The following is an 18894-nucleotide window of genomic DNA, read 5'->3' on the forward strand; positions in this document are numbered from 1 at the left end:
TAATAGCAGCTTGCGGTGTCATTCATACAGCCATTAAAGGCAACATGATTGAGTTCAGTTCTTGGCTAGAGCTATTTGGAAGAACAAACTGGCTAAGTAGTAGAATTTGAGACAATCAACAGATATGGTCGTAACTAGCCATGTTTCTTTCATTGTTTATGAAGATCGTAGAAATTCTTTATAGACTACCGAGGGTTCATCTTACATTGTCGTACAGTAGTAGATGACCGTAGCCTAATTTCATACTACTTTCAGCTTAAAACATATCCTTCCATAAGCCTTGTCAGAGACGAGTCAAGATTAGGGCTTTCTTCTTGATGGACTGCCTAGGATTTGCATATCAAAATTAGTATTCTCATGACTCGCCATGTGTGTTGTTTTATTCTACATTTCATGGGACCGTTATGCAACTCTATGGTAGTAGTTGCTAAGTGTCACCGTTCACCATAAGCATAGTTGGCCTTCAGGTAAAACATCTGAGTAAGCTTCCTAGTAGGGGTTTAGAAAGTGTATGGTATAGGTCGTCGGTTTGGACTAGGGCAAGAGTCCGCTATGTTGAGCGTATGGATCTAGATGAGTTAGGGCAATACCAAAGTGTTCCTAATCGAGGCTAGTCAGTAATGGGAGTGGTAGAATGTTCATATGAACACATAAGAGGGATACCACTTTCTGGTTACTACCCATACCCATGTGTTGCTGTTGGGCCTTCCTATAGAACAACAGTCATCGATTCTCGGAGAGAAGCGGATGATGGTCCATAACACTACAAGGGATAGTGAACTTGGGTGACATACTGCGCGGTTTTCTCGAGGCTACCTCATACTCACCGGCTTGCTCCTCCGGCTCAATGATCGACTTTTCCATTTTTCATGCTGCTCAGGTCGGCTCAGTGTCGAATTCCAAACCCGAGCAGTAAGATGAAGAGGAAAGACACGATTGGTCTAAAACCCCGGTACATATGTGCAACTATAAGCCCTAGATGGTCGAGAACGTAGGGGAAAGTTATCAATTGGGGATATGACCACTTCAGGTACTGGATTGATAGACAACTATCGTCAATGAAAGTAGACAAAAGGCATAATCAATGCCTCGGCCTTGCCCAAAGTTGGGCAGGCAGATTTTGGGCCGGCTTCTGTCTCCCATAGAAGGACCGTGCGTTTACTACGCTGGATATTGGTGGTGAAAGGGATCTGAGGATGGCTGAGGATGAAGAGAGGGGTATATTCCACGTACTCAGATGATAGTGAAGCGAGAGGTAAGGTGAAGAAAAGAAACAAAATGGGTGTGCCAACGCGTCCTACGCGTGTAGAAAGACCTCGGTGGGAATATAAATAGAAAAGCGATACTAGCCAAGGAAAAGATGAATAAGAAAGGGATACAGCAGGAAGGCTCCCCACAAAGGGTCACAAGAAGTTTAACCACATGGGTAAGATGACCAGCTAGGTGCAAGGCCCTGGTAGAGTGATTGCTGATCGTGCAAGTGAAGGCTGTAGTTACTGAGAAGTTCAGCAGGCATACCGGTAGAATGATGATGAGTCCTTGGCCCTGCAGTCACTCCAGGATGAAGAGGGCCTTTCGTTGATTCCGCGTTGCCATTGGTACCCGTGTAAAAGTAATATGAGTTCTCCGGGTTAGACACTGGAGGTAATGCTTCAGAACACTTGCTCTCAGCAACATGACCAGTTGCTTCTACCGCTGACCGAGGCATCGTCACGCTATAAAACCCAGAATGTTGGTAGCTGGCATATTGTTCATGATGAGCCGCGTGGACAGGTTGGTATTCCCAGTTATAAGGACCATCGGTCTTAGTGGAGGGATTCACAGGACTGCAGTGGCTTGGAGAGGGCTCCGGGGGAGTAACAGGCTCTGGAGATGGATCGGTAGTTGCACTGCAATCAGTAGAAGCCATATACCGCAGGTATTGAAGATCTTCCGAGTCTTCATCTTGTTCATCTGCATTCTCCTCGGCCTGTTTTATTAGTCCGAGGCGGTCCAAAATTGCGTGCGTCAAAGGATAACCGTCAGGAGACTCTGTAAGGGGCTCTCCCGGAAATCCATCTTTATTCAGGCAGAGCTTATAGAGCCTTTGTAGTGCTTTCACGACAAGTGAGTGATGCGATTCGAGCATTTCAACGAACCTGTTCAGTCACCAAACCAGGATTAGCCTCCTTCCTAAGCCGCTGAGCTGGAAGCACCCAAGTGGGAATGTAAATCTCCTTACCCTCGCGAATAGACCTTTGTCTGCGTAGCCTTCCTCTCCCGGAAGAGACATGGATGGTTATACGCGGAACAGCGGTTGCATGGCTGTTTCCCGTCACACTAAGCTGAATGAGCATACTGGTCGTTGCATCCTACAAGAAAATGCAAGATAACGATATAGGAGTTTTGACTGCTCCACCAACCTTGGTCTTCTTGACTCTACAGCGATCACAAGCCTTGAGAACATGCTTGCGCTTAACGCGAAAGACACGTTGGTCGTGCTTGTCTTCTCCTAGCGACGTGCGAGCTTCCATCTGTGACATAGACGACATTGTCGCAAGATCGTACATGGCATCTGGAAAGCCGGGGATGTGCGACTTTGGCCGTAGCTTCGGTTGGCGGGACATCATTTTCAGAGAGCACAAGTGTGCGACAAGAATACTAGCGGAGAAGGAAAGGTAATTGAGTGATTTTCTGCGACTACCAGGTTGAAAAAGCTTGGGTATAAAAAGGAGCTGTGACTAATCGGCTGTTAGTCAAAATGGAGGGGGAGGGGTAGATGTTTAGTTTTCTAAAGAGCAGCAAGCAGGTGGGGTGCCTGATATTGGTAGGGAAAAGAGAGGCTGAGAGCTCTTTTCCGAGCATATGTCGATAACACGTTTATCAGAACAAGAATTAAAAATAGGGAAAATAAAAACAAATCACAGCTGCGTCGCAGGGGCCCCGCCTGAATACACACTTTTCCTTCCCCGCTTCAATGTACACCGTATACAGGTTGCTGGTGACGTGGATTACGGTCTGTCACGATATCAACCGGTCCGGTCACTCAAAATCACTCGGTCATTTGTGGCTGTGGAAGCGTAGAAGATACACCGGGGTCCCCGCGGTCAACACAGAGAGCTTGGCCCGGCTCACATCAACACAGGTGATCATTTCGCTGGCCATGACATCCCAGCGGTCAGGCTTGACGGTCCGAGCCGTCAACGCGGAAAAACGACGGCCATCACATCGCTCATTAGATCGGCCCTAGCCGGGAACAATCCTTGTCCCCTTGGGCAGCGAAGTGCAGAGTAAGCATCAGAGATCACAACCTCTGGCACGCGGTCCTTGTAGCGTTCATTATTCCCCCCTAGTTATGCATTCTACCTCAAGTAGATGCAGCAGGAGGCAATGTTTTGTTTTTTTTTTTCTTTTGTTCTTACATCATCGTCGTCGAGAATATGGATCATGCAGGCCAGAGGATATCGCTGCGATATTGCAAGTAGAATCGGTGAACATCAGCTTATGGTCTCTTGGGCGCCTATCGGTTTATTCTGACACCTGTCATTGGCGCATTGACCCTCTATCACACTTCGACTATCATATGCAGTGGACGGGCGCGTGCCTCATCCTGGCTCACTTTTTCCGCCAAGAGAGTTGACTCCTGCTGATCCAATAAGGGGTACTTTTCATTAGCCTTGTTTTCTTTTTCTTTACTCGTTCTCATATTGTACGGTACCGTACAATCCACCATTTCAGGGCTGCGAGATTGCTCAACGTGGTTGTACGATCAGCGCGGCAATATCGGAACAAAGTAAATCTATACCGTACAACGGTTATACGTCAAGAGACAATCCTCTCTTGAAATGTTCAAGATAGCGGTGTAGTGTATTGCTGTATCCGATCGTCTATGCCCTTGAGTCGCATCCCGTGTATGACGCGACGGTTTCGCGGCTGGACAATAATAAGGATCGAGTTGAAGACACGGCTTGTTGGTGCAAGGTCGAAACTATCATCTGACAGCAGACTGGTGAATTGATGAATATCTGATGGCAAAGAAGCAGCAATGGGGGATGCTAGCCATGTTAGAACGAATCAAGAAACTTCAGCCAGCATCTTCCAATGATCTTAGGACGCGCATAAAGGTCGTACAGTATTTCCTGTTTATGCACGGCCTAGTAGATACTTGGCCGTACTTGCCGTGTAGCGAATGGACGAGTCCTCGGCTGCCGAAGAAAAAGCAATGCATGGCATGGGCGTGCCCATGTCACTATTGTTTTCTAAATCTGCACAGATTATTCACAAGCAGTGGAGAAGGTGTAAAGGCCAAAAAAAAAAAATCAAGTAAAAAGAAAAGAAAAATTAAAAAAGAAATCCTGGGCAGTAGTTTTGTCCCTCGAGACAAATTGCAAAGCAAGGATTCATACCCTTCGATCCCCTCTTTAGCACGAAGGCTAAGAACTAGGGCAGGTACACGGCTGCCCCTCTTTCTTTAATTTGCTTAGCGGCTGAGGAAACCTCTGACTGCAAGACAAGTCCAAGCTGCAGGAAAGGTCCATCCACTCGCATCCAGGCTCAGCGGAAGAGGGGTTTGAAGTTAGCATCACCGTCATAGCGGATTTGAATTATTCGGAGATGGGACTGAGATCGATACGTCTCAACGAAACGGGGCTCGGGAAAGTCTGTCGAGTTACTAGTATAGTTCTTTGGAGACCAATCGGCGATGTGGCGCAGTTCAGTGCTAACATATTGGCAATTATCACTCCTCGTATTCCGTCCATTTCAGTTGTCTCTGTAGGAGACAGTGGGTTTACTCCTCACTTGCTCATCATGAAATAGTCGTATTATAGGACCCAGGGATGTTGATGAAGACGTTTGAGAGCGGGTAGGGGGAGTGAAAAGCAGACAGTCGTAAAGGGAGAAGGATTGTGATGGCCAGGCGAGGAACGGGAGCCAATGAACGTGATCTCATGTGCCCCGCGATGAATAACACTTAACAACAATGTCATCACTGACACTCGATTTTCTGCCAGCAACGTTGCTAATATACACCTATTGCAATCCGCTAATCCATAGATTTACTACCACAATATTACACGCACAGAGAAGGCATCCCTGATGTTCAGTGGAAACAGCAGTTATCCTCCCCACTTCCACAAGAACAGCATCCTGGCGTCGCCTGCATGTTAGGAATTAGCCTGACGTAATATCATTACACAGAATCCCCATTCATATGTCCATCGCTCAGTTGTGACAAGAAGGAATGGTGCTATGACCTTAATCCTTGTCTGCAACCTCTGCCAAAAGGGGATATCGCAGTGACTCGGCTTAACATGCATATGTATCCAACAGCGCTGATGCTTGGTGGAGGCCGACAGAACATATACTGGATTTGGCGCAGAATGGCTAATGAAAAAGCCAAATGTGAAGCATCTGCACATCTCTGCATATAATCGCCCTAAGCGGTATGTATGTATTGGTAATCTTCCCAACAGTGGCCGCAAATAAGGTGCCATGTCAGACACATTTCTAATGCACGACAGTCTCTTTTCGATACTAGGTTCGTGTCAGATTTCTGAGAGCTCCTCGGCCTTGATGTCACTCAGAAAATAGTATGGAATGGGATGTTTTTCGCCTGACGTATTCGACCAACCTCAGGTCATTAGTTTCTCTTGATATATAGCATAGCACGCCCAATATAACAAGGACAGACGTTCTCATGACATGGAAATACTTGACACGGTGAACAGCTACCCCGAGGATAAATATTATAGATGTATGGCAAACTCGGAGAGATTGCAAGCCATTCCTTTCTCGGGCGACAACTCCGATCCAGCAAACAATGGATGGCTAATGAGAAGGCAGAGACGAACAAGGTATATGCGGAAGGGGTAAAATTATAATAGAGGTAGGCGGATGGAAACAATACGAATGATTGGCAGGCAATCTCGCCCAGTCACCGCAAAGATTCTTGAGAGCAAAGAGGAAGGGAAATGAACTTTGTTTTTACCCTTTTGATCTATTTTATTTTATTGTTTTCTGTTTGCTACCCTGAATTCGTCCCTTCATGTTTCACTCATGATCTGGGAGGAGAGTGCTGGCTTCGCCAGCCGCTAGAAGATCGAAACTCTCTTCGCTGGTTGCTGTCGTTGGGCTCATCCCCTCTGACGAACCATCATACTTTTTCTCTTGCGTCAACAAGAGATTTACACGGTTCCCTGAATCACCCCGCTGCTGCTTATCTCCGATCCACTCCATGCCGTCGCCAGCCCCACGAAAGTTTGCCATCCGACGGGACTTTTCGCGTTCTAGGAGCGGGAGAATCCTCGTCTCGGTGGACATTGTTTCATCATTCTCGCCACCTGGTAAGGCGAGGTTACGACGATGCCATTCGCCGAGGAACATGCCATCGGGGTCAACCTCTTGACGCACTTTTAACCATTCATCCATGTTCTTCCCATATAGCCCCTGCAGCTCGTGGCGTCCTGTGACTTTGAAGTTCTTGGCCCAGTGTGGTTTCGCGCCCATTTCACGCATTAGCCACTCAAACGCCTCATAGTACCTGTCCTTACAGGGGGGGTCCCGGAGATAGGGTCGATATAGAGTTGCATTGAGATATAATGTTGGGCCGTCGTGATGACTAGGGTCAAGGAAAGGCCGAGGATTCTTGTTATGTGTTGAATCCGTAACCCTGACTTCAATGGGGCAATGCACCCACAATCCTTCAACAGGGAATGGAATACGCGCCGTCTCGGTGTCTCCATTTAACCAAGCCGACAAGCGTATGATAGCCTCTGGGCCTTTCTCCAGGGGTAGCGCCCACTCATTGACGAATTGCGAGTAAAGACAGTTCAACAAGAGTCCAGCGCGAGCGGGTTCGACAGCTTCTGTAACCTTCGCCTCCGATCTAAACCCATATTGCAGACCAAAGACGAACCATTCAACCCATGGGAGAATACGAGGGAAATAATTAGCAAGCGCCAATAAGTTATGATAAATGTGATATCCGATCGTCTCTCCATAGAACGTCGCCGGTGGCGCGCGAAGGGGTAGATCCGTTTTGTCCGCCTGCCAGACAATAGCAGACTTCTCATATGGCATCCACCAGACGCGAACAAACTCGTGAGAGGTCCACAGGCCGGTTGACCACTCAGCTAGGACACTTGATAGTGCACGTCGAGTCTGTCGCCACGCGACCTTGAAGGATGCCTCCGCCTTGAAAGTAACCTCGACGATAATACCCAGCGCCCCAAGAGAAATAAGAGCAGCCCGAAAAAGCGATGGGTTATTGGTTGCGCTGCAGCGCACCAATTGCCCGTTGGCCAGTACCAACTTAAGCGATGTAATGCATTCAGAAATCAATCCATGCCTCAGAGAACTTCCATGTGTACCTGTCGAGATCAAACCCGCGATAGACTGCTCATCAATACTCCCCAGATTGGACAGAGCCAATCCATGATTTTCCAGATGTTTCCCCAAGTCTTTTAGCCGAATGCCCGCCTCGACAGTCACATCACCAGCCTCAGGTGAGATATCCAGCACGCGGTTAAATTTATCTAGGTTAACTAGCCACGATGAAGTACACGTCAAGTCGGAAGGTGAATGTCCACTACCAACGGTAACCAAGCGACGACGACACCGACGAGCTAGAGTCACTAGTTTCTGAATCTCTTCAATCGACTGCGGTTGTATATACAACTCCGGCCGCGAGAAGAACGTCCTAGCCCATGTATGATGGATATGTTCGGTTGATGCGCGGAAGGGCACTGCGGGATCAAGCCGGGAGAGCTCGCGATGAATCGAGGAGTCTAGTGTCTCCATGTTGGAATATGACGTATGACGTAATAGTTCATATAATTCAGTCAAGACATATTGTGGTCAAGATGAGCCGAAGGAAAGGGCTGAATGTCTCCCACAGGCGTTGTCTGTATTAGATGCGCCTCTTGCAGAAACGAAAAAAATAATAAACTAAGTGATGATGGAACGGTGACGGTTTATGACGAATCGGAGTGGGCCGGCTGGAGTCGGGCCGGGAGATTTCGACCTCGGACCATACTGGAATCTGATAATGATACGGAATATGTACCTGATAGTAGCGATAAGCCCATCTCCTGCACAAGCATGTGTGGCATGCAGCAACCTTAACTATATATAACTTGTGCATAGTTCGAAAACAACTACTGTACCATTTTTTTTACTACATACTTAGCTATAGAATAGTCAAAAAGGTTCCAAGCCACTAGACGTTGAGTCGCGTTATTGCATTGTTCTATTTATCTCCGATTGTTTTGTATGCACGGAAATAGTAAAACAAGTTGGGTAGTCAATAGAACATACTAATCATGCATTTCTGCCTAAGTGCAGGTGGGTGCGACCGTGCGATGGCCATCTAAATACGTAACTAGAGCCATAAAATATCATATATCAGAAGAGAAAACCGGATATGCAGAATAATCACCACTATGTACCTGATGTGGCTCCCTAACTCCCGACAACGTACAGGCAATTGCCCGAATTCACCCCGCCCTAGGCTCCTTGGATTATGCTCCTCATGCCCACCTTCCGTTCTATCCATTGGCCGGTTGACAACAGTCTCTGTACAGACACCAGTATATGCACAATCCAGATGCAAATATCTATAGACAGAAAAAAAGAAATTTAAACAAGAAATAAACCGAGACTAAAACAACGATTATTTAGGAGCGAATGGCTTCGATGGCTGCGTTCAAGGGAAAGACCTGTGGGGGCATCCGCAAGGTGGGCTGCTCCCACTTGCGGAATGCTGTACAGCACCTACCCGGAACGCCGCCAAGCGACACAAAACTTTTAGGAATGAATGGCCGGTCTTGGAGCGAAGCAGCTAAAATGCCATATTCATGTGCGAATACCACGGCCGATACGAAATCTGCCGGTCGGTTGGACGCTTGTGCACCGACAATGCTAGAGAGTATGGTTAGCCAAAGGAGTTCAGCCTGAACGTATCGCGTTGACGAAGATACATACACATAGATCTCGAAGAAGGTATCTAAGACATAAATACCATTGGTCTTGATGTCCTTCTGGCAGAAAGGCTCGATCTCTTGGACAGTGTCGTTCGGTCGGATTACTGGGGATGCGGAACCTGGCCGGCGCAGCCAGAACCCTGTTGGCCGCTGCTGGCCGAGCTCATGGTCAATACGAAGTAGTCTTGGGCGATAACATGCATGGTTAGGCTTTAAACGCCAATAATCTGGGCGCATGTAATCCTCAGATTCCCCATACTGTGGGAAACACTCAAAGAAGCTCTCTGGTTCTTCTTCTTCAGCAACCTCTTCGAACTCGCCGGTCAAGCCAAGGTCCATGCCAATCAACCGAGCGGCTCCGACCTCTTCAGCTGCACTGCCTTTTCCCTTCCACAAATATACCTTGCCAAACATGGCAGATATTACGAACGGATAGCCGGGGCACAGGCTCTGGCGGGAGAAATTCACTTCGTCAAAGACCATTTGGCCTAGATGCTTTCTGCCGCAAAGCATGAAGAAGGCAGAGGAGCTGGAACGAGAACTGAGACCCCTACGGGTTATGAGAATTCCGCCGAGGGCTTGTATAAAACGCGCTGTCTCTTTTCCTTGCTTAATGACTTCCAATTTGCAGCCATTCTCCTTGGCCACCTTCTTCGAAAAAGACTGCGCGTCGTCTATTGCTGCATCGGGAACATCATCACCACACCAAAGATGAGTCTCTGACCGTGCACCACCGTCAGCTTCGAATAGATGCACACAGAGATACATGCTGCCTTCGTAGAGGATGTACTCTTGATTGACTGGGAGATCTTGTTTCTTTCCATCACCTGTTATCTCCCACATCTGCTTCCTCAGGGTCCTGATCTTCTGGTTCTCATTCTTACTCGTCAGCATTAGCTGAGCATCAATATTCACGGAATCCCTTGGATTGGGGAATGTCATGAAGAAGCCAGAAATAGCTTCAAGAGACTCGTCGGCCTGGGGCACCAATGATGCTGAAGATCTTCGAGAAGAGACTTGGTCCAAAGAGGGGCTGGATTTAGGAGGAACAGGAGGAGATGGTAAAGACTTGTCCCTGGGTGAAGACGGTGACATACCCGGGGCGGTCCTTCGATAAGCAGTCGGAGAAGGATATATTTGGTTTTGTTTGAAGCTAGACCTCAATGGAGACGGAGACGGAGAAGAAAAATGGATTGGCGAGCTTCTGGATTGCCTAAACTCGGGGGTGGGTGTGGATGGGGCTGCTTTTGGCGGAGGAACCGGTTTGAATGAATCGCGTCGGTGTTCCACATCCCCATGGGCTTCCTCAAATTTCTGCGTGAGTTTCTCGAATTCTGTGGCTGGCTTAGACTGAATTGCACCAAAGTTCTGCTTGGAGTCTCTCTCGGCCATATGAGGAATATTCCTCTTAAACTCAATAGGCTTGCCTATGGTTGATGGAGAAGGTTGAGCTAGGCCTGTTTCCGAAGCAGCAGGCGCGGGAATATCACCATCAGGGAGCGGCCAGCCGCTAGAATTACCTACGGGGCTTTGAGTAGGTGATGGACTTGTCCCAGGTTCCTTGATATCAGGTGAAGCTGCGGTTGCCTGTGATTCAGTTTCTTTTTCTAGCACAAGGCCCGTAGAGGAAACGTCTGATCTCATGATAGATGGAGACAGCAGACTCTTCGGGGAATCTGCCTTCTCACTTTCCAAGGACCCAATGGGTTCATGCCCCTCAATCTCCGAGGGTGGTGGAATCTGCTCAACAACGGTATCTTCCTTAGAAACGGGATTCATAGTCTCGGACTCTCTGGTGTCAGGTGACATTGTTAGCCTGGAGATAGTATCTCTTTTTGATGTACAATTCTCAGAAACTGTTCCCTCATTAATTACGGGCAGCACGGGCTCAGGAGATATGATCTCTTCTTCATTCAATACGGAGACCACGGTAGGGGCTTCGTTTCCCATGCTAGTGGAGAACCGTGGAGTCTCTTGGGGATCAGGCTTTTCCTGCGGTGCAGAGTCCACTGTAGGGAGTTGGTCTCCCTTAATATCGGAGAATTGTAGAGGCTCTTCAAGACTAGGTTCTTTCTTCTGTGCAAGGTCCATGGAGGCGTCTACCTCAATATCAAGAGATGGTGGGACTCCGTGGCTAGGAGTCTCTGTTTTGGGCACAAGATCTTTTATAAAAGCCCCTGTTTCCTCATCTGGAGGTGACGAAACATCCCAGGTAGCACGTTCTGTTTTTGCTCCAAAGTCCTTTACGGGGTCTTTCTTCTCTTCCACCTTAGAAGATAGCAAGTCCTCTCGAGGATTTGGCTCCTCTGCTGCGGAATCCCAGTCTTCAGGCTCGCTTATATCAGGAAAGTCCGGGGTCTCATAAGATTCTGTCGCTTCCTTGGATGGGGGATCTACGGCTTCTGAAGCCACGGGGTTCGGGAGACGTCTTTTCGGGCCCCTGGCGCGGTTCTTCGTCATATGCGTGAGCGTCGCAGTAGCAGGACTCGGGGCTGAGGAGACGGTATCATTAACGAGCAACGCGTTGTTCGACCCATTTACTGTCGCGGGAGGGCCGCGCGACAAGAGGCCTGCCAAGGCAGGGTTTATTCGGCCTGCGAGTTTACCTTTAGTAGCAAGACCTTCAGTTGAAGCAGGCGGATTTGTGGCCTGCACGACATTCCCCGATGGCAAAGCACGCACCGGTTGGATAGCCTCTTCACTTGATTTCTCCCGCTCTCCAATTACCGCATCCTCCAACTGATCCTTTGACTCATTCGGTTCATTTTTACTATTTTGTTCGCTGATAGGATGGTCGGGTTCAGGGGCTTGCTCCTGGGTATTAGGGGCATCGGCATTATGTTCTTCCGTGGCAAGTTGTGGGCTAGGAGAATGCTCAAGTTCCGAAGGAAGTTGGGGTGAAAGCTGTGGTGTACCCGGCTCCCTAGGAGAAAGGGAGACAGGAGTGTCAGACACGTTGCTTTTGGCACTGCTGGACTTTGTCAGGTTTTGCCGTTTCGCAATGGCTTCAGGAACGACCTTCATAGGAGCATCGTTTTCCCCAACAGTGTTGCGCCGCATTGAGCCTCCGCTGGATTTGATTGCCTCTCGCTGTTTCAGAATACTTTCTTTCAGCTCGTCAACCTTCTGGGTTTTCTTCGGGCCTCCTGTAGCATTCAATGCTGCTTTCCCTCTCAGTATATTATCTTTGAGCTTGTCAGGTGGAACATAATTCGATGATTCTGTTTTCTTCAGCTTTCCAAAAACATTCTTGAACTCTGGCTCTTCCTTGGGTCCTTGATCCTTGACAACTTCTCGCTTTCGGAGGTTGGCCCGGAAATCTATCACAGGGGACTGGGGCTTCGGTCGGTTCAACAGGGGGTCTCTAGTGGGTGAGATCCTAGTAGGCGAGATAGGTGAATCAAAACTCGCGTTCGAGGTTGGCGTCAATAATGTTGGGGCACGCTTGCGTCTAGTGGTGGTTGGCTCGGTGATCTGGTCCGTACTCTCCGGTACGGTCTCCGCTGTCTTTGAAGGATCTGTAGAGCTTTTCTCCGCAGATTGTATATTATTGCCCTCAGTGTCAGGTGCGGTGGTTTCCGCTGGAGCCTCCTTTACTTTGTTTGCCGTGTCGGTTGTACCGAACAAATCTGGCATCCCAGAAACACTCGAGGTTTTTGAGTGGCTGCCAGGAGCGGCGGTACGCATCAATCCCACAGGTGTAACTTCTTTAAAGGTATTCGACCGGCCCATATCGATACTACCCCTTGACTGCCGTTCTCTGTTCCACGTTGTTGATTGCGAGGGTTGTTTCTTATGCCTCGGAGAATCGGGACGGTTCAAAGCACTCTCTAGCCAAGTGGATTTGGTTGGACTCCAACGCTTGGGGTCCATAGTTCTAGAGACTACAGGGCTAGTTGCAGGTAGTGAGCTGGAATCATTGTTCTCCAAGGCGCTAGCAGATCTTGTATGGAGTGCAAGTTGTGGCCTTCCGGGGCTCCATTCAGGTCGTATGGTGTCATTGCCGCTAGAAACAGGCGGAGTAGCTGGGCGTTCACTCTCTTTGATAATCGTTGCCTCGCTGTGGCTAGAGCTTGGTCTGTGGCTAGAACCTGGTCGATGCGTTGTTAAAGTCGAGCTGTCAGGGGTAAGTCGAGGTGAAGACAAAAGGTCATTTTTACTCGGCGCAGCGAAACTATTTCTATTCCCTGCGAATGAGTGGCCGCGGCTCAATCCTGATGGAAGTTGAGCACTCCAACGTTTTGAAACACTATCAGATCGTTTCATCATTGCGCTTTGCACAAACCCTCCAAGTCCCTTGGTTGGCGAAGTTGAACGTTCCGGAGAGAGACGTCTGGGCGATAGGGGCGTCGTCGTTTGGTCCTCTGGGTCTGCCTCTGTCTTTCGGGGCTCGAGCTTTTGTGCACTTGACAGAGGTACGGGAGATCCTAGTCCTGTAGCTGTTGAGACGGAGGAAACGCTTGAATATCGATGGCCGAGACTACTTTCTGCGAAGGTGGAGCTTGCCCTTGATGGTGAACGTGAGCGTATCTCTCCAACTTCGGGTTGACTGGATTCCTTTTCCAGCTCATGCGTAGACTCCGGCTCTATCTCCGATGCTTTAGGATCTTTATCCTGCGTAGATAGGTCTTGGAGTTTTTCTTCGACAGTCACTGTCCGCATGGGGGAGCTAGCATTTTTTTCTGCTTGGTCCAAAGGAGCCTCTTTTGTGGGAGGAGAGCGCAATGTTGGGCTGCCAGACAATCCACGGTCGTCGATGGAGGTGCTTGACATGGCTCTCAAGCGGTTTTCCCGAACGGGGGAAGTAGAGAAAAAGGGTCTATTGAGCTCTCGCGATGACGGCCGTTGCTGCCAGGACAACGTCCCAGCTCTGCTTCGTAGCGAAACCGAGGGAGCCTTAGGAGATGACTCTAGCTCGTTTATTTCCACTCGAGACCCTCTTCGACTACCATTGGTAGTTACGGATTCGTCATCCGGAATGGCTTCCGATTTGCTGCTGATATCACGTTCTGGTGTTCGGGGAGTCGGTTCAAGTTGTTCGGGAGGATCGATGGCTCGTAGGCTGAACGATGAGGTGCTCAGTCGAGCATTATCTAGTATGGATGGAGAGTCTTTCGTCGGCGATATCGACCGTGCGCGTTCTACATTGATTTCGCAAAGAGGACAATATCAGCTTCTGACCCTGGATATTGGAAAGGCCCAGTCTTCCGTGAGTCATGGCTCACGGATGGTTTTGGGAGAAAAAGTTAGGGGAATCCAGATATACCAGCTCTTCGAGCCTGCCTCTCCTTCCGGCCTTGTAGAATCTCCTCCTCTAGTTTTCTGGTACGTTCTTCGTCTTCCTTGTCGCGCTTCTCTCCGAGTTCCCGGATACGAAGCAGGAAGTCATTGACATCCTCTGAACCCTCGGCGTCGGCTGACGAAGACATGGTCACCTTGGCAGATGATATGTCACAAGTCGAAAGGGGAAAAGACAAGGAAAGGAAAGGAAAAAACAAAGAACGCCTCCCAAAGAAACAAACGGCAGACGAGAACTGTGGGGTTTGGCGAGAGGCGCACCAACGGAGGGGTGTGGATGTTGGTAAGGAGAAGGTCAATAATTATTGGGCATATAATTAACCAACCAGTCAGATGGGTTAATAATAATTTATTAAATAAACCCAAGGGAAAAAATAAGAATAACTCGGAGTTCAGTTCCACGGCACGACAGAAGACTAAAGTGTGAATGATATTAAACAAACCTCGCTTCTCTTGTCGCCCTCACCCTTTTCCCTCTCTGCCTGTCAATTTTCTTTTGAACCTCACCGAAGCGGTGGTGAAGACATCAGGAGGAGGATCGGTTTCCTCGGCTCTTTTTTACCCTTCAGGCTGCCCGATGGCAATAATTGTCAGCGATGGGTACCAGCTGAGGGAGGTACTCCGTAGTTAGTTAGGTTAGGTAGTAGATTAGTGGTAAGGTAATGGCCATTTTGAATACCTAATCAGCGGCCAGCGTTCAGCAGAAATCATCGGAAAGGCAACAACAAGCCCAAAAGACGGACGCACATCACACGGCAGCCCCACCAGGACAAGTACATCCTTGCTGAAAAGAGGCGCCCGGCCGCGAGGCATTCCATTCGTGAGCCACACTAGTATTTTCTTTCCTACGAAGTAGGCACAAGAAGACTCTGTCAACTTTCAAGTTCTGTCCAGACAGACGCGGAGCGTAAATTCGCAGTAAGGGTTAAATTTACTCCGTAAGTCGCTGTAGCATTCTTTTTGATAGATAGAATTCATTCGAATACAAATACATAGAAGTAGACATACTCCTTAGACACAACCATGGACCTTGAAGGACGTTATTCTACAGGCAATAGACAATGTTTTGTTGTTCCTCAACCCGGTAGATTGTTTACCTCATTCCCTTACCCAGCCCAACCAAAACAAAAAAAAAAAAAAAGAAAAAGAAAAACAACCCTTTCCAGGCTTCGGCTCTTGCGGCGGTGGAGCCAATTTAATCTCATGGGTTTTACCGCCCCGCGATCGGAAACATAACGAACAAGATGGATAAATTATGGTTACCAACTAAGTCAATTAGGTTTTATTATAGTCGAAATATAGTATACGTACGTAGCTCTTGATTCTCCATCAGATGCGCATTAAACTAGTATTGTCGATGAAACTTCGAGGTCACAACTTGGCAGAGATCCACGGATGGGCTTGAGACAATCTTGCTTCTCGACCCCCACAAGTGGGAAAGATGACAGCGAATAATACCTTGGACGTCAGGAGACATCGCGCCTGATGACCAGGTTCGTCGTTCTGGATACTCCCCGTTTGATGGAAACAAGCCCCTATTGATGAACTATACGACACACTGACTCTCTCAGATCAGATCGTACCATCAGGACACATCTGGAACAAAACCCCTTGGATATCTCCTAATGTAAAATACACAAAAGCCAAAAAAAAAAAAAAAAGAAAAGAAAAGGAAAAAGAAAAAAAGCCCAATGGAAGGAAAAGTAGAGTAAGAAAATCAACATAGCTTCAGTGGCTACCTAGATATAATAGTTCACGTTGGAAGCATTATGGTATACCAGTTATACTGTTAAGCTCTTGTATTTAAAGATTCATCTTATCTCTTTAGACTGTGCCAGTGGGTGAAAATAGAGAGGGATACAGCGCGCATGTGTCCATTATCACTTGGCATTCTATTTATCAGGTATTGTTTCAATAAAGAAACAGTCTGTCCTTTGCATCCTGTACGACCCATTCTAGACCATTTTGGAGATTTTTCCCCGTCATAGCACTGCAGGGCAATATCGTCCATTTGTGGGTCTTGATCGAATCAAGTTCAAGCCGCTGGAGAGAGTGTTAGGATTATTCGCGGGGTATGATGAGCAGTGAAGAAGTCGCTGGGAGTGGAAATTGGAGAAAGCGAAAGAGAAGAAAATGGAGAAACTCACCTTGTGGACTTCATCCTCCGTCATGCAGCCTTCAACGTCAGTCTTATTTAGAAATATCAAAAGACTTGCCCCCGTCAGCCGCTGAACAGCAGGTTAGTCAAACGGTCCGACAAAAGTAAAATTTGAAAGGCGGAACTGGCAGCGTACCTCCTCGAGAAGAAGACCTGCAAGTTCATCACGGCAATCATCGATTCTCAGACGGTCTGTCGCATCGACAACCCAGACTAAAGTATCGGTCTTCTCAAAATAATTTTTCCAGTATGAGCGTAATGTCTTCTGCCCTCCTACATCCCCTAGTCCTCACAAGTTAGTGGATTAGATCCGCGGTGATGGGATGGCGGTGCTTACAAATGTTGAGTTTGTATCTACATGGAGGCTATTAGCAATGTATTAGACTTTAGTCTGGAGTATGAGGCCAAATACCCCTGAAAATCAATAGTCTTGATGATGAACCCCAGCGTTGGGCTGACAGTAGTGACATCCTCCTTCATGATCCGCTTGACAATCGTGGTCTTTCCGGCATTGTCAAGACCGCTGTGGTTGGGACTCAGTATGTTGACCAACAATAACTACTTCTTAAACATACAGCATCAATATTCTCATCTCTTTATCTTTTAGTCGGGCTTTTCTCAGGATAGACAACATTATGGCGTTGGCGTGCTAATTTTCTTAGGGTAATTAGAGGTGTGGTTGGGTTCAAAGTTATAGTTGGGGTTGCCGCTACGAAACGGCGGAGATCAACTTCCAAACCACTCGAGACCAGAGAGGAAGAACAGTGGAACCCTAACAAAGACAACACAGGTCTTCATAAAATCCCTGGTTTAGTCTTTCAGAGACGTATTTACTACTATTTTCAATACTTTGTAATTTAGCTCCCGAGGGTAGTGTTCGTACTCTAAATAAACGCATGATATTAACAGTAAGGATAGCACCTAGTAGGAGATTATAGGAGGGGGTTTCCTTCTGAGGTGTTTCTTTCACAACAGGTTCCCTCACCAAGAACAGCATTCAAGCTCCTTTCTGACTGAACACCTGACGTTGAGTGAATTTCTCTGATCTTTCCCCTTGACTGCAATCGATTGCTATTGATTCATTTCAACAAAGCTTTTACTGTATTCATCGTTTCCTGTCTACCAATCATATATTCATATAGATATGGCCTACTATTTCTGCAGATGAAGCTTTCATACATTTGTGATGAAGGTAACAAACCCTTTTTCTTAAATAGTGCAGTGCTCTGCCGAAGTTAACTTACAAAAAAAGATTAATGAATTCCAATGCTGACTTTCATCTCACAGAGACTTATTGACCCTAATTGATATTCTAGCATACAAATCATGGACCTGAAGTGTAATCACACCAGTTACCCTACCTCTAGATGCGAAACATCCACAAAGAATCCGGATCCCCAACAGCCCCAACGTTCAGAAGGCCACAAATCTAATTTATGTACTAAGCTCACTGGTGCACCTGAAGGCAGCTGTCAACCTAAGAAAGCGTCCACCCCAACAAAAGCCACAGAACATTCGCTACCTGCTTCAAGGCATATTTATTGCAAGAGACAACACAAGAGTACTTGGTCTCATCCATCATCCACAAAGTTAAAAAATTCCACTGCAGCCTCAGATGTGAATGAGAGTGCTCCAACTCATAAACATCATACTCCACAAGAAAGTAGACATAACCAGGGTATGATACCGAAGTCTCGCATTAAAGACCGTCCGAAGACTTGGAGGCCTTCACCTGTTCCTTATATTGCGCCTCATATCAGGGAGAGGCGATCATTACCATACAGGGAGCTTTCAACCGAACTCATCAATTCATCTCATGGTAAAAATGAACATTTGCAAGCTTCTATCGATCATTCTTTCCCAGAATCTGTCCAGCCTAGATCCAAGTCAACCAAATCTACAGTGAATCAGAAGTCAAACAGTATACCACCCGAAACCCCGTGTCCGAGCAGAATATCAAGCGCGAATGAAGTTGGTAAGAGATCCTTGATCCATGGTCAGTTATGGTTTTTAGGCTAAGTTGAATCAGAAATTGAAGTAGCTACCGTCAAAATGACTACCAGTGAGGAGTCTGATGTGGTCGTCCTTCATCGTGGAAGCAAGACGAGCAATACTGATGCCGAAATCACCCCAGTACCCCAAAAGGAATACATCCACGAGACTCGCCAGTGTTCTCTGAGCCCCCCGCAGAGAAGACACGCAGGTGGTAGGGTAACAAGCAACGTTCAACAGCATATTGGACAGAAAGCCACCCCAGCGAGTAAGGAAAATTTCTCCACTGACGATGAGCCTGTCCAAGAAGCGAGTCCAACTAGCTCGAAAGAAGAAGCGTTGGAGGAGCTTAACCGTCTCCGGGCACAGATAGTTCGACAGGCACATCTAGACCGTTTCAAGGACCTTGACTACCCTACAGCCAACCCTGAAATTCTCGAAAGATGCAGGTCCGGTCCTGGAACCGATCCAAGCTCGGAGTTTTAC

The 18894-nt window shown here is 47.6% G+C and overlaps 4 protein-coding genes across 4 annotated transcripts; all 4 read right to left on the bottom strand.

The window, feature by feature from the left end:
* Nucleotides 1-1081: 1081 nt before the first annotated feature.
* On the bottom strand, nt 1082-2606 carry AO090005001236 (uncharacterized protein; the record flags this gene model as incomplete). The annotated part of the gene is made up of 5 exons (XM_023238455.1): nt 1082-1200; nt 1293-1487; nt 1519-2058; nt 2222-2351; nt 2403-2606. 5 exons carry the CDS (start codon nt 2604-2606, stop codon nt 1082-1084), a joined length of 1188 nt encoding a protein of 395 aa, XP_023089282.1.
* Nucleotides 2607-6030: 3424 nt separating this feature from the next.
* AO090005001234 (D-arabinono-1,4-lactone oxidase) lies at nt 6031-7779 on the bottom strand (the record flags this gene model as incomplete). Its single annotated transcript, XM_001818132.3, has 1 exon — nt 6031-7779. The coding sequence occupies one exon, from the start codon at nt 7777-7779 to the stop codon at nt 6031-6033; it is 1749 nt and encodes a 582-aa protein (XP_001818184.1).
* Nucleotides 7780-8654: 875 nt separating this feature from the next.
* Nucleotides 8655-14389, bottom strand: AO090005001233 (putative gelsolin repeat protein; the record flags this gene model as incomplete). Its single annotated transcript, XM_023238468.1, has 4 exons — nt 8655-8898; nt 8962-12280; nt 12446-14101; nt 14227-14389. The coding sequence occupies 4 exons, from the start codon at nt 14387-14389 to the stop codon at nt 8655-8657; spliced, it is 5382 nt and encodes a 1793-aa protein (XP_023089281.1).
* Nucleotides 14390-16169: 1780 nt separating this feature from the next.
* On the bottom strand, nt 16170-17050 carry AO090005001232 (ADP-ribosylation factor-like protein 2; the record flags this gene model as incomplete). The annotated part of the gene is made up of 6 exons (XM_001818130.1): nt 16170-16301; nt 16406-16486; nt 16553-16698; nt 16754-16770; nt 16829-16939; nt 16992-17050. The coding sequence occupies 6 exons, from the start codon at nt 17048-17050 to the stop codon at nt 16170-16172; spliced, it is 546 nt and encodes a 181-aa protein (XP_001818182.1).
* Nucleotides 17051-18894: the final 1844 nt, after the last annotated feature.

This window comes from Aspergillus oryzae, chromosome 1 (genome assembly GCF_000184455.2).
Source record: "Aspergillus oryzae RIB40 DNA, chromosome 1".
Taxonomy (NCBI): domain Eukaryota; kingdom Fungi; phylum Ascomycota; class Eurotiomycetes; order Eurotiales; family Aspergillaceae; genus Aspergillus; species Aspergillus oryzae.